At 50.9% G+C, this 15,163-nt stretch overlaps 1 protein-coding gene across 1 annotated transcript in view; it reads right to left on the reverse strand.

Moving 5' to 3' along the window:
* The window catches only part of Tns4 (tensin 4), a 22,614-nt gene extending 9,194 nt beyond the window's left edge, over nucleotides 1-13,420 (reverse strand). Inside the window, exons 1-4 of the mRNA XM_021178333.1 lie at nucleotides 13,371-13,420; nucleotides 9,381-9,893; nucleotides 3,691-4,066; nucleotides 1,978-2,402 (exon numbers count right to left, since the gene is read on the reverse strand). Of these exons, the coding sequence (XP_021033992.1) occupies nucleotides 1,978-2,402; nucleotides 3,691-4,066; nucleotides 9,381-9,807 (1,228 nt within the window). The 5' untranslated portion in view covers nucleotides 9,808-9,893; nucleotides 13,371-13,420. The remainder of the gene's footprint in view (nucleotides 1-1,977; nucleotides 2,403-3,690; nucleotides 4,067-9,380; nucleotides 9,894-13,370) is intronic.
* Between the last annotated feature and the right edge of the window lie 1,743 nt (nucleotides 13,421-15,163).

The following is a 15,163-nucleotide window of genomic DNA, read 5'->3' on the forward strand; positions in this document are numbered from 1 at the left end:
AAAAAAAAAAAAAAAAAAAAAAAAAAAAAAAAAAAATCATTGTTTGACTTCCACGTGTGTCCTGTGGCATCTGCCCCACCCTGGCAACAATGATAAAAGTTTTCTGTTGCTTCTTTAAAGGCATACTTGAGGTGCCATTTTCTTCTGTTTATGTTGCTTTTATGGGAGTGACTCATCTGGGACTACAAGTGAGTAGCTCATACACACATCTTGGGAAGCCCAAGGAGGAGCCAGGCTCTGCTTGCAGATGGCTGAGCGGGGAGTGTCTGGGACAATGTCCTCGGGTCTCTGTGCATGGGAGGTATGTGCCCAGAGAATGCTTCGGCTCAGCCTGTGTTTACTGTTTCGGATTCTTTGGAAGTCTGTAGTCACAGGCTCCGGGAAGGAGGGTGTTTGCTGTTTTGTGGTTTTCAGCCATCTGTGTTGGAATGTATTGTCTCCATTCTGTTTGCCCCCTCTATGTTATCGTCAGCATCATCCATGAGTGAACGTCAGAGTGAGGACTGATGCACCCTCTGGCTCTCCTTGGATCAGCCAGTTAGTCACCAAGCCTCTTGCTCAGATAACCTGAGGGTTGCCTGGCTCCCTTTACCTCAATTGCCCAGCCCTGATTCTAGCCCTGCAACCCTTCTGCCAAGCTTCCGGGGTCAATCATTCTGCCTGTACTGCTGACCACACATCTTCCCTGATTTACTTCCTAATGGCCCTATTGTCCCAAGAAGGAAATCCACTTTTTAGTTAGACATTTGAGGACTCATACAATCTGCTACTATTCTCATTGACCTGCACCTAACATTCTAGAAGTTTCCTTACTGTGCATACTGTGTGGGCTCATGGTTCTAGCTATGAGGTCCCAGTTGTCTCTGCAAGGAATGCCTGTAGCTGGTCTTTGCTACTTGGTGGGTTCTTCTTTTTCCCACCCTTTATCTCCCAGGTTTTACCTCCTAGTACTAGATAGAAGAGAAAGAAAGATTAGAGATGAGAGAGGAGAAGGAGGGAGGGAGGGGAGGAGGGAGAGAGAGGGAGAGAGAGAAGAAGGGAGGGAGAGGGAAAGAGAGAAAGAAAGAGATCCCTGAATCTAATTTCTTTCCTTTTTTTTTTGTTTGTTTGTTAGTTTGTTTGTTTGTTTTGTTTGTTTGTTTTTTCCAGACAGGGTCTCTCTGTGTAGTCTCAGCTGTCCTGGAGCTTACTCTGTAGACCAGGCCGGCCTTGAACTCAGAGATTTGCTTGCCTCTGCCTCTCAAGTAGTGTGCCACTACTGCCTGGCTCTTTTGTTTCTTTCTTTCTTTCTTTTTTTTTTTTTTTTGAGCACGAGACTACTAACAAGCCACACCCTGACTGACCATCATCCACCAACCTCAGCTCTCCTCCCAGGGCTCTAGCATTTATAAACCCACTGAAAAGTTCCCAGAATTCCAAAGCCACACCACTGCAGAAACTATTCGCAGCTGGCAAAATTGTAGCCTTGCCAGAGCAAGAGGCAAATCACAGTCAGCTGCTGCAGACAATCCAAAGCAGCCTCATACCCCACTCCTGGGATTAAAACAGACTTTCTTATACTATTTCTGTGTGTGTTATACTATTCATACCCCACTCCTGGGATTAAAACAGACTTTCTTATACTATTTCTGTGTGTGTGTGTGTGTGTGTGTGTGTTTTTTAAAGAAACCAAAATCCCATCCCATCGCTCGTTTTCCAGGCTGTCTACCTGAGCTTTGCAGGTGCTCGCAAGTACATTCTTCAACTGTCACCCACGAAGCGTCTCTACCTCTGTGATGACACTACTCTCCGGTAAGCCTTGGCTTGGGCCACTCTTTCTAGTTTGTGTTCATCTGTGTGTCCTCACAAGGCTCGGCATACAGTGGGTAGTCAAGAAAAGTGTGAAGTGGCTGTTTCCAGCCCCGTTGTCCCCCTTGGACTTTGACTAGCCCCCTTAACTAAACAGTGCAATGCTGGAGGTATTGAATTACAACATACCTTCTGGAGATGCAGTGAGAGGAACATCTGGCAGAGTCTTGCTGGGGCTCTTAATGGCTTGACAGAGGTGGCTGGGAGATGTAGCCCCAGACTGGACAGAGTCCTGGTGTCCTGGTGTCCGCTGGGCTGGGGGAGACTGTGGTTCTGGGCTCCCATTGATGAGCACTATGGGTATGTCCACCATGGAGTTGGTGACAGATGTGGGGCAGCTACTGGCCTGCTCCTTAGCCACTGGAGTAGACTGCACTGATTGGGGCTGCCCCATGCCCAGTATGGGGTTACTAGGAGCCTGGGCATCACTAGGTCTCCCACACTGGGACCCTCGGTCCAGGCTGTGGAGGCTGGAAGATGAGCTGGCTGGGCTTCCCAAGGATCTAGAAGATGACAGATAGCTGGAGAGGCTTGAGTGGGGGAGGGACTGATTGCTGCAGGAAAAAGCACACAAAAGAGTATTAGGGTGTTTGTTGGGTGACAGTGACTTGGGGTCAGAGCTAGGTTCTAGAATCGAGCCATCTGGGGGCCCTATCTTGGGTCAATCAGAACATTGCCTATCCCCTTACCAAAAAATTCAGAGCAAAGAGAACCCTCATCTGAATTCTAAGGGCTGCACCAGGGTACAGAACCTCTCTTGGCCTAGAGGATCTCTTGTCATTTAAACTAGCCAATGGAATTAACCTCCAGCAGGTTAGCCTGGCCTGCATTTTCTGCTTTCCCAACCAGGCTGCTCTGATGGAATTGTCACAGACAGCAGTAACTCCACTACCTATTACTTTCAGGAGCCCTGTGGGGACAGGCTATACTGGACATGTCTTGGGCTGATCCAGGGGGGACATGTTCCATCTGGAGGAGGTCACCTCTACTAGGCCAGCAGTTACAGTGGTGGGATCTCTGGCTTCTTTGCCAAGGACGGCTTTGGCCATTGCCTTTGGAGATAGTGTGTGGGACTAGTTAGCATGTAGGTCCAGTGGTTCAGCCGTCCTGCAGCTGGATGAGCTGTTGTGCATTTCTATTGTGAGGCTTAAGAACAGTGAACTGAGACAGTTGTAAATAAGGTCCAGGGGGTTGGTCCCTCCTAACTAGGCTTTGTCAGTACCAGGGTGGAGGGGGCCAGGGGGAGATAAGGGGGAGATGAAGGAGACGGCTTTCATTCCTAGATGCTTCACTTCAGGCCCCCAAGTCTGTGTTATACTCTGAGATGCACTTATCGTTCAAAGTTATTTGTTTTATGCATGTGAGGGTCATGCCAGTGGAGGTCAGAGGAGGACACTGGATCCCCTGGAACTAGAGTGACAGATGCTTGTTAGCTGCCATATGGGTGCTGGGAACTGAACCAGAGAAGGAGTGCTCTTAACCATTGCGCTATCTCTTCAGCTCCCACCCCTAAGTTTTCAAAGTCCTTCCTCCAGATGGGTCATGTGAGGGCTGGAAAGCAAGTAAGCGAGTCTCGTTAATGTAAGCACTCAATTCTCAAAAGGTCAATGGAAGCCAAGAGTTGAGCACACACTGAATTATATTCTAAATGCTTTGAGGGGAACTTGAGATAGAGATGCCCGTGGTCCTAGAAAAGACCATGTGCATGGTTTTTCTCTTCATGCCCATGTATTTCGCTCACAGAACAGGGTGCCCCTCTAGTGTGTTTGTGTGTGTATGTGTGTGTGTATGCACACACGCTGCCATGCATGCAATTGCGGTCTGCCCACAGACAGAACATACCTTCCAAACACATAGCTGACATCCGATACAGGGCTGGCTGACAGTATAGAGACCCTGCTGCTCCGCTGTGGGGCCCTGAGCCCTTTCTCCCAACCTGGAGGAGTTGCCAGTGGAGAGCCCGAGGCCCTGCTTTCGTGGCAAGGGATGGCATTGCTAAGGGAAGAAGGGGTGGAAGGAGAGGGACCCCTGCCCTGGTTCCCAGAGAAGATGAGGCTCTCGCTGCTGCTGCTGCGGGTCTCTCGGGGGATGTCCCTGGAGAGGAAGAGGCTGCCATTGCGCGGGGAGCCAAATGGTGGGGTTGCACACGGGCTGGAGCAGCGTTGGGGACCGTCAAGGCATCTTGATCTGGTGGAGGTCACTTCGATGTACTTTATATCTTGATGGGGGGTGGGGGGAGAAGAAAGAAAACACTGCTGGAGTCGGGTGGTGGTGGCGCACGCCTTTAATCCCAGCACTTGGGAGGCAGAGGCAGGCAGATTTCTGAGTTCGAGGCCAGCCTGGTCTACAAAGTAAGTTCCAGGACAGCCAGAAACCCTGATTCAAAAAACCAAACCAAACCAAACCAAACAAAACAAAACAAAAATCAAACAAAAAAAACCAAACACTGCTGAATCCTAGTAGAGAATTGGTGCTCACTCTCCAGACCAGGGGTGGAGCACTGTCTGGCACGAGTGGTGAAAACTGGAGAGTGCACAAGCTGCCCCTTCTCTAGAGGGCCACAAATCCTTTTCCGTGGCTTCCCAGGACGGAAACCAGGGTAGAGCCCCAGAGAGCACTCAGTTTACTAAGATGTCTCATCACCTCCTCTATTCAAAACTGTGTAGCCCAGCCTGCCCTGGGGTCTTCAGGCTCCCTTCCTCACAGCCTGGGTGAGAGTAGGCATTAGGTTGGGCACACGGGGCTCATGGGCTGACTTGGGCTAGCTGGTTCCGGCGATGTAGAAACAGCCCGGCTCTGCAGTCACAGGAACTTGGGTGTGAAGCCTGACGTCAGTGCTTTCTAGCCAGGAGGCACTGAGTAACTTTCCAGACCTCTCTCGGCCTCAGTTTCCTTATCTGCAAAGCCTTGATCCAGTCCCAGCCTCCTAGGGTGGTGCAGAGGAGCAGGATGAAGAGAGCCTGGCTCATGGTGGACCTCTTAAGGAACATTCCTCACCAGCTGCCCGTGGTAGTCCAAAGGGAGCCCCCTCCCTGGCTCACAGTGGGTATCTTTGGCTGACGAGGATGAAGTAACATGATTTAGGGAACTATACTGTGCTCTGAGAGAGATCTGAGAGTGAGGGATTCTTCCAGGAGGCTGGCAAGTACAGTTCACACACACACACACACACACACCCCTACTTTTAAGACACAATCTATCCCCAAACTCCTTAAAGCCAAAGATAACCTTGGTCTTCTGATAATCCCGCCTCTACCTCTTCAGTGCTGGGATCACAGGTCTGAGTTACCACTTCTAGTTTTATGTGGTACCTAGAGCACTGGGGATAGAACCCAGGGCTTTATGCACGTCTGGCCAGCCCTTTACTAAGCTGCATCCCTAGCCCCAACTTCTATTTTTAGAAAGACTTTATACCCATAACCACCTCTGACCCTCTCACTGGTCCTTGGGCAGGCCAGACATTGTTTTTACAGAGGCAATCAGTGACTGGAGATTGTGTGGGAGTTGAGGTCTCTTGCATAACTTTTACCAAAGATAGGCAATTTCTAGCACGCAACATAGTTGCTACCTGTGCTGTAACCGCAGCTCCATTCAAACGCTATAATCCCTAAGTAACAAAGAAGATCTCAAGGCTTGGCTAGGTTAAGTGAGCTCGCCAATGCCAATGCCAATGCCACGCATCCGAAGGAATGGAAGAAACTCCAGTTTCTGCCCTTGAGCTGTATTAGGGTTTTTTTCTTGGACAAAGAGGAACTCTTTGAGATCCCATTTTAAGACCCCAGTGTGGGTCTCTTAGCCTGATGAAATTACTAGCCCCCCCCCACCCCCGACTTCCTGGGTCATAAAAGTATCTAAGATCTTGTATGGGAGCCGAGTAGGGCGGGGTAGGGGGCGGGGAGGGGGGAGGCTCTATGCTGTGAGTCACACCCCCCCCTTGTCCTGATGGTAGATGGCTGGGGAGGTGGAGGCTCCCACCCCATCCCTGGGTGCAGCCGCTGTTTACAGGCCTGTGGGGCAAGTCCCAGCAGTGTAGGGTGGATGTAGGCGCCAGCCGCAGGCCTGGCCGGTGAAGGGGGGGCATGTGGGTGGGGGGAGGAGAGGCAGTTATTAAACAGCCTGCCCTTGGGCCTGGCAAACAGCCTTGCCTGGCAGAAACTGCTGGAAAATGAGATGTGGGGACCTGTTCCAAGGATGGGGTGGGAGGTCGTAGAGAGGATAAGGGAGATGGTGTTTGGGTCTAGGAGCCAGGAGCCCTCTGGGATGGCGACCCTGAAGGACAAGTATAAAGAAAGGTGAAGAGGAGGGAAGGATGGGGCGGGGGGCTGCTGACCAAGTTCTGGGGTGAGCTGAGTTTCAGAGAAGTCTGTAGGTTGCCCTCTCAGCAAATTCCAGTTTAGGGAGAGAGACAGGAACAAGGGCTTTAAGGATTAGAAATAGCCTGACCTGCCACTCAGTAGGGGGTGACCGAGGACCGCGGCTTCCCTCCTCGACCTCAGTTAACACATCTGTAAAATGAGATCACTGTGATTTCCCTCAGCCGCAGGGACACACATCACAGGGGCTAATCCTCACAAAAGGAAGTCTAGAGAGGATGACCAAGCTCGAGGATGATGACAGTTGAGCTCTGTAGCCCAGGCTATCCAGCAACCAGGAGGAGAAGCAGGACTGGGAGCCTCTGCTGGTTCCTGAGGACAGGGTCCCTCAAAGGAGGATGGATGGGACGTGCATGGGGTGGGGTCGAGGACGTGAAGACGGAAGGAATCTCACCCAGAATTGTGTGCCCTGGGCCTGGGGTTGCCTTTTTTCTCACCAGCAACAGTGGCCCACAAGAGGGTCTGGGGAGGCTGAGAAGGGCATAGCAGGCCTTTGGCGCAGGCACCTGCCATTCTTGGTGAGGGGGAAGACCAGGTCCTGAAGGGGAGCTGATTGTAGTCTCACTGTCTTAGGAGGAAGGAGCTCTGAGGTTTGAGGGGCAAGGATTGTTTACCACCTAACAAAAAGAACAAGGGAGATGGGTCTGCCTCTAGTCCAGCACTCCAGAGATGGGTTGGAGGTAGCCTGGTTGCTGGATAGCCTGGGCTACAGAGCAAGACTTTGTTTTTAAAAGAGGGAGAAGGGGTCAGGGCAGAGGACTATCAGGGCTTTCTGGCCACTGCCAGTTTTTTTTTTTTTTTTTTTTTTTTTATACTCCTTGTTCCCCAGAGTTGGATGGACCGACCCATGCTTATAGTGACAGGCTGTACCCGAAAAAAACCGAGGATGGGGACCCCTCTGCCATTTGCTTACCATTGTTCCCTTCAGTGGAGGAGGACATTGGTTGGGTGTCTACCCCACACCCCACCCTATGCATGTGGACTCCTAATACCGTTCTTGCCCCAACTGGTTTTGGCCTGGTGGAATCCCTGCCCTGGGGCTTGAACATTAAAACCCTGGGCTGGCTCCTGCCAGTGGTAATTAGGTCTAAAGCGCTTCCCTGCAGCGATGTGCCCATGACTGGCCTTCAGCAGCAGAAGGCTGTTGGGGAAGAAGGCAGCTCCTTTCATAGGCTTGGCAGGACTAGGGGAAGCGGTGCGGAGGCCAGGATGCCCTGCTGGGTGCAGGAGGGCCTGGGTGCTGTGCTGGCTTCTATCTCAGAGTCTACACTGACTTGGGGCTGGCCGTATCGGCAATCCCAACGCTACCATGGCTCAGTGCACCAAGACTTGTGACAAACATTCTTTCAGGTTAAGAGCTCTTATTTTGTTCATTTCATAGATGAGAAACAAGCTACAGAAGCAATGTCAACAGCTTACATTGTAAGGTTCTCCTGAGCCCAGTGGTTAGGTTACACGGGTTCCTTATTCAAGCCCATGTTAACTTAGTTGTTCATCTGTAAAGAGGGGTCAAATTCTCATCTCAGTGAGGTAGAATTGGAGGACTGAAGATTCCTAATCCTAGCGCTTAGGAGGAGAAGGCAGGAAGAGGAGGAGAAAGAGGAGGAAGAAGAGGAGGAGGAGAAAGAGGAGGAAGAAGAGGAGGAGGAGAAAGAGGAGGAGGAGGGAGAGGAGGAGGAAGGAGAGGAGGAGGAGAAAGAGGAGGAGGAGGGAGAGGAGGAGGAAGAAGAGAAGGAAAGAAGGAGGAGGAGGAGGGAGAGGAGGAAAGAAGGAGGAGGAGGAGGGAGAGGAGGAGGAGGGAGAGGAGGAGGAGCTACTTAGGATGACTGAGGCCAGCCTGGGCTACATGAGATGCAGTCTTTAAAAAAAGATTCTGTGGAAGGTACTAAACATAGGGACAGGGCCTGGCATGCAGTAAAGGCTCAGTCAGTGAACGTTGTCCTAGATCCCAACCGCGACGCCTGGCTCCTGCTATCCGACCCCTGGAGGCCTGACCTGTCGGTTTGCCCCATAGGTCTGCCGATAGCTGACCATCATTCTCAGAATACTTGAGATTTTCTAGGCATGGGAAACTGAATTGGCACCCAGGGCTTTCCAGATTTCCTTGGACTGAGTGGACTGGTGTCGGCTTGTATCAGCTTGTTAAGGCTAAAGACGGCAGATTTCAAGATGTTGTCTAGCTGGTTGCTGAACACAGCCATTACTAACAATTACTTTCTGCAAACTCATAGTGAAATAACTTAGATTCAAAATAAAAAACAAAAACAAAAACAAAACAAAAAACCCACAAAACTGACCAGGTGCAGTGTTCAAGAGAGGAGATGGAGTTTTAAGACTAGTCTGGGCTACACAGAGACTCTGGTCTTGAAAAACAAAACAAAACCAAAACACCAAAACACCATAAACAAAAAAACCAACCTTTAAAAACAAAAGCAGACACATTCAAAATACGTCCATTCCCATTAGTTCACCATTCTGTATGCTTTGAGTTTATATGGCTATTGTATTAGTACAGTGAGATTGATTTTCTTAGTAGCTTGGGACTGGCCAGGGATGGGAGACTTTAGACCATGGGAATTGGCAGATGCGTCAAAGCAGGGCTTCAGCCTCCCCAACAGTGAGTCAGCATCTTTTCTCTTGAGTTCTATGTCTCTCCCTCCCCACTATTTCCAGCTTCGATCTTTCTCAAGAGATGTTCCCCTAAACAGGGGTTAGGACCACCTAGAACTCCTATGATAACTTCAGGGGACCAAACTTAGACTGTAAAGAGAAACAGCAAGAAGTAAGTAAGTAAGGCCCAAGGACTCTGCAATCAGGAAGCCCTCACTATGTATTATGGAAACTGCTAACCTGGGCAAGCATATTTAAGTTCTCATAAAACAAACAAAACAAACAAACAAACAAACAAACAAACAACACGAAACGGGACTCTACCAGTTTCCAAACTCAGGACCCAGACAGAATTGTATAGTGAGAGAAATTTGTATTTATATTTTTTGTGCAACAGAGAAATCAGAAAGGTCAGAAGCTTGTTTGGGGCTGCATAGTACTCCCCATGGGACAGGGCCACCTGTGCCCCAGAGTCTGTAGAAGAGCTCTTATTTGGTTGAGATCTGTCTCCCACCTAGCTCCCCTCTTGATTGTGCCCCAGATCCTTACCTAAGGCTTCAGATTCCTCCTTCTTGTTCCTTGATGTGATGCTGTTGGTAGACTCAGCCTGGGGACCAGCAGTCCCAGAGGGAAGCAACTGGAAAGTCGGGTCGATCTCTAGGATCATCTGGTGGAGGGCCTCCAGGGAGAAGTCAATACAAGATTCCAGATCCTGCGAGGCTCCCGAGGCCTGCTCCCCAGGGCCCTGAAGGAGGCAGTGAGCTCTGGCCTCAGCCTGCTGGGCCTGCTGGAGCCTGTCGGAGCTGCCTTTGCGGAGTGTGGGGGCCATCAGAGGCTGGGTTCCCCAGCTCTCTGTGGTGTAGTAAGGACACAGGGCTGGGAGGCCAGGGCTGGGGGTTGGGTGCAGGGCCATCTTGGATTCCTCACAGGGAGTCAAGCTGACCACGTGACCTCCAGCCAGCAGAGAGCTGGACATGATGGGGCAGTGAGCCCAGGGCTTTACTCCAGGCTTCCAAGCAGCCTCACTTCTGTCTAGATCCTGCTCACAAGGGCTCCAAGGACCTGAAACGTGAGAGAAGGAGCGAAGTGACCTCTGGAGGTGAAACCCCTGCCTAGGTCCTCAGCGAAGGACAAATGGGCTCATTCAGTTAGAGTCCCCGCTGGCTTCCTGGCTTTGACACTCACTGGCTGTGTAAGTTTGGACAAACAAATTAAGTTTTCCCCAACTTAGTTTCCTCATTTAAACAATGAACGAACCCTAATCATATGCTGAGGACAATGCCTGGGATAGCCGAGCCTCTGAAAGGGATGGTTAGGTGACTTAAAGAGATGATTAGTAATCCCTTACGATGTCATGCACGTAGTTCTAGGCGAATGTTAGCCAGTTGTTTACGAGGAACTACCAGGTTCATGAAGCCCTTTCAAGTCCTTATAACAACCCTATGGGGTAGGAACCAACATTATCCCATTTGGCAATAAAAAGAATGGCTCAAGCGTCACATAGGCAACCAATGTCAGAAGAGAACTGGACTCTAGGCCGCCTTCGGTCTGACCTCCTGTTCTGAGGCCAGTCGGTGAAATGGATCAGCAAGCAGGAGAGCAGGTGTGAGTAAAATCACAGGAGACTCAGGAAGAGATTCTGTGGCACTGGTTGGGGTGACGACAGGGAGGACTTCGTGGAGAAGGGGACATGCAAAAGTGGAAAAGAAGGAGCTAGCAGGGCAAGGTGGGTAAGAATGAGGAGGCAAGGAAGTGTTCAAGCAGTAGTGTGGCATGTACAAAGGCCCAGTGGCCAGATGGGACGTCAAAGGTTTCCAGGAAACAGGCACTTGGGATGGAGGGATAGGGTGGAGCCAGTGGGCTAGCTAGGCTCTGCCAAGACTCACAGGCTCAGCAGACAGACAAGTCAAATTCTAGAGGTAAGAGCGAGACACAAGAGTGTTTTGAACTGGGTAGTGTCATTATCCACTGACAGTCACTCCCCTGGGGGCTCATCCAGAAAGAGAAAGAAACGTCCTAACTCTTTAATCTTCTCTATGTGGAAAGTTCTTCCTATTGTCCAACCTTGATGCCACATACTTGTTTCTCATGGATTGGTGTTGGGGAGGAGGTAAAAGGTCCTGGGACAGCCTAATGAGAAAGCTGGGTGGAATAGGGACACGCTAACCCCAGTCCTTCTGGAAGCTGTGAGCTTTGCTGTCTGTCTGCCTACCGTGTCAGAGCATGAAGCTACAATGTGCTGCGTGAGGAACCATTAGACAGTTCTGGAGTTGAGTTAGAAATTGGGGCTCGGGCTGGTGAGATGGCTCAGTGGGTAAGAGCACCCGACTGCTCTTCCGAAGGACAAGAGTTCAAATCCCAGCAACCACATGGTGGCTCACAACCATACGTAACGAGATCTGGCGCCCTCTTCTGGAGTGTCTGAAGACAGCTGCAGTGTACTTATATATAATAAATAAATAAATCTTTAAAAAAAAAAAAAAGAAATTGGGGCTCATGGAGTATGGCCTCCTCATTAGGGATGTTCCAGGTACCAAGCACCTATCCAAGTGCCAGGCACTGGTCAACAATGCCTGGTAAATCAACCTTCTCAAGGCCCTAGCCTCTGGTTGGTCTCGGTCCATTTTGCCCCTGAAGATACCCAGACTCACAGAAGTCAAGAAAGCACCAGGGGTTGGGGGTGGTGCACACACCTGTAATCGCAGCACTAGAGATGTACAGGCAGGAGGAGGAGCTACATAGCGAGTTCAAGGCCACCTTGAGATAGATAAGTCCCTGTCTCAATTCCCCCATCCCTCAGACCCCAACCAAGCAATCAAATAACCCACAAAACCCCAAGAGGCTTCATATTTGAGATTCAAATCTAGGCCTTGGATCTTTGTAATCTTAACTCCTTCAGCTACACGGAGTTTAAAGGCAGAGGGGACACAGAGATAGGGCCATGGTATGCCTAATGACAAAAAAACAGGCGTGTTTGGAACTCCCCTCCGGCCCCGCCCCAGGTGCCTATGGCTTTGTTATCAACTTCTTGGCTGGGTCCTGGAAGCAGGGGTGGGGGTTGGGCGGGGAGGGGGTGGGGGGACAAGAGGAGGGGGCGCTCATGCTGGTGTGGAGAAGACATTCCACAGGATCACCCTCTATTCTCTGTCTGGACCCAGCGGATACTGAACTTCAGGGAGAGATGCTGAGAACAGGAAACCCTTCTGCACCTTCTCATTTGATCTTCCCAAGTCACCCCTGGGCTCAGGCTCAGATTCTGTCTGCTCCTCTGAGATGTGGCTATACACTCCAGAGCCTCCCAGCCCTGCTCTACGTCTTAGAGAGGAGTGCCTGGTGAATCAAATCTACAAATGGCAGTAGAATGGTGCTGGCCTCTGAGCGCCTTCCTTGGGGGCAGCTGAGGACACAGAACCCAAGACACAGCTTTTCCCACAAAGTCTCCAAGAGTCCAAGGAGCCAGTCACAGCTGGCAGGATTCACTGCCAGGCCTACAGAGGAAGCTGGGGGACTCCGAGCAGGGTGTACTGGAAGCTGAGCATTCCCCATGACCAGGACTCAAGGTGGCCCAGCCGCTCGCTCCCTTTGTGCATAAGGATATGTCCTTCTCTGAGCAGATCTCAGAGGTTTTATCCGTCTGATGGTGACTTGATAATTAACAGACCCTCACTCTTTTTCCCAACAGTTCTGACGGGGGAGTGCTGACAGGGCTGAGGGTCTTGCCCAGGCTACAAGTGTATGCCCTGAATCTCATGGGAGGTACTCTTGTCTCTAAACATCCCACAGGATCACCCTGTATTCTCTGTCTGGACCCAGCGGATACTGAACTTCAGGGAGAGATGCTGAGAACAGGAAACCGTTCTGCACCTTCTCATTTGATCTTCCCAAGTCACCCCTGGGCTCAGGCTCAGACTCTGTCTGCTCCTCTGAGCTGTGGCTATACACTCCAGAGCCTCCCAGCCCTGCTCTACGTCTTAGAGAGAAGTGCCTGGGCTCAGATTGTGTGTGTGTCTTAGGAAGGATTCCAGTTATCTCTGTCCTATTTACAGCTCCCTCCTACCTTCTCTTCTTCAGATTCTAATTCTTGTTCCTTTCTCTTTCCCTCCTCAAAACTCTGGGGGGGGGGGGGCAGGGAACTCCTGGGGCAGCTGGAAAGCCCTCATGGTCATCCTGGTTTACCTTGTAGGAGCCCAGGTAGAGAAGGCAGAGGATGGAGTCCCAGTCTCCCCCACCACACAAGCCCAGGATCCCCATCATTTGAGCCTACTCCTTCCTCATTGTCCCTTGCCTCCCTAGGAGCCATGTGGCCTCACCTAGGGCAGCAGGCAGAGGACAGCCTCCTAGACTGGCTTAGTGCTCTGTCTAGGAGTCAGGAGACCTGAGTCTATCCAGGCTCTAATCTGATGTCCAAGATCCCAAGGCCAGCTTTTTCTCTCACGGCCTTGGATTCTATTAGCTGTGCACCCGGGTGCAGACTTACTCTAGTTTAAGCTCAGACAGAACTAGGTTCCCCCACCCCCACCCAGTGAGTAAAACACCTACCTGCTCGTCGCCGCTGCTCCACTCAAGACTCTCAGGATTGAACTGTGCTGAGGCCAGGTAAACTGCAAGAGGAGGAGCCAGCAAACCTTACTCGCCTTAAAAATAGCCTGCCTTCTGCCCGCCCCGCTTCTCCCCTATGGCCCTACACGTGGCCTTGACAGCAGCTGGCCCCGCCCCAGAGGTGTCCTAACCGCTCAGGTGGGGCAGGTATAGGCTGGGAGAGGTGTGTGTTAGGTGAGTGTGTGTGTGTGTGTGTGTGTGTGTGTGTGTGTGTGTAGGGGCCCCAAGCTCCTAGCTTGGCCCTCCCGTGTACTGTGATGCCTAGACTGAGTTGTGCTGCCGCTGGACTCCCTCTCACCCCATGTAGGAAGGAGGAAACAGTAGGTTGGCAGAGACAGTGAGAAGGGAGAGCTTGGGTCTTGGTAAAGGATGCTAGTGGGTAGGAAACCTTTCCCCAGACCTATGCTATGGTTCTGGATGCCTCTGTAAGGCTCACTCGTAGTCTTTTTTTTTTTTTTTTTTTGGTTTTTCGAGACAGGGTTTCTCTGTATAGCCCTGGCTGTCCTGGAACTCACTTTGTAGACCAGGCTGGCCTCGAACTCAGAAATCCACCTGCCTCTGCCTCCCAAGTGCTGGGATTAAAGGCGTGCACCACCACGCCCGGCTCTCATTCGTAGTCTTTTCTTCCTTCTGTCCTGTTGCAAGGCCACCTCCAGCCTGGGAACAAGGCTTCTGGCCTAAGGGAAGAAGTGGAAGGCCCTGGAGGGCTCTGCCTAGGGCCTGATATCCTGCTTCTCAATGATTCACCCTCCTAGGAAGCTCTGCTAAGCATCCTCTCCTATTTCCACGTCTACAACTTCCTCCCTGCCAGGGGTTCCTTAGGATGCTGTTAGGGAATGTCCAGCCAGGGTGAGGGACACTCGGACCCACATCTGAGCAGGTTGGAGGAAAGTGTTTTCAGCCTGATCTTGAGAGTGGGTGGCTTAGCATCTCCGTTGGGCTCTGCAGTCTATTTTCTGGATTGTTTCCGAAGACCCATGATGCGCCAGTGTGCCTGCCACAGGAGGAAGCTAGGGTAAAGAGGTACAGGTAACATTGAAAGGCGTCCTCCGGTATCCATATGATGCAGCAGATGCCAGACTTGACGAATACCTAATGTATCCTTGAAGGAAGAAACTGGCTAGCTGTGGCAAGCTAACGTGGACATGGTCTGTAGGCTTTAGCTTCATGGGCGGATAGGAGGGAAGACTGCTGAATTTCTTGGGTGGAAGGGTGGGCTACACGGAGGAGAAATGGCTCTGCCGTTGTAGCTCCGTTGTTGCTTGCCCAGCGTGTAGGAAGCCCTAGATTTGATTTTTTTAAAAAAATTTTTTCTCTCTCTGCAGTTAACCATTTTTGGTTCACACTTAGCCACTTCCTCCAGCTTAACTAGCCCAGAACACTGATTTCAGTTTCAGCTGCCCACCTCTTCTCCCCACTCCCCCTTTTGGACGCAGCCAGTATTGCCAACAGGATGACGTATCTGTCTATGTTTGGTAGGACTGTCTTCCTCAGTCCGAAGCCGTCACCGTGATGGGTTCCCGTCTTGCATCTGCATGCCTGGGGTAGATCTCCTTATACTGCTTCATCTTTTTGGGATTGGATAATATTTTGGGGAAGAAGTTGGTTCCTTGTGCTCATGAGGGTTATCGGTGTGCAACTGTCTTATCCTTGTTATACTTTTGGCTTGGGCATTAGGGTAACGCCAGCCTCATGGACAGTCAGGAAGGGACCGCCTTTTTTTTTTTTTTTTT

Source organism: Mus caroli, chromosome 11 (genome assembly GCF_900094665.2).
Source record: "Mus caroli chromosome 11, CAROLI_EIJ_v1.1, whole genome shotgun sequence".
Lineage (NCBI taxonomy): Eukaryota > Metazoa > Chordata > Mammalia > Rodentia > Muridae > Mus > Mus caroli.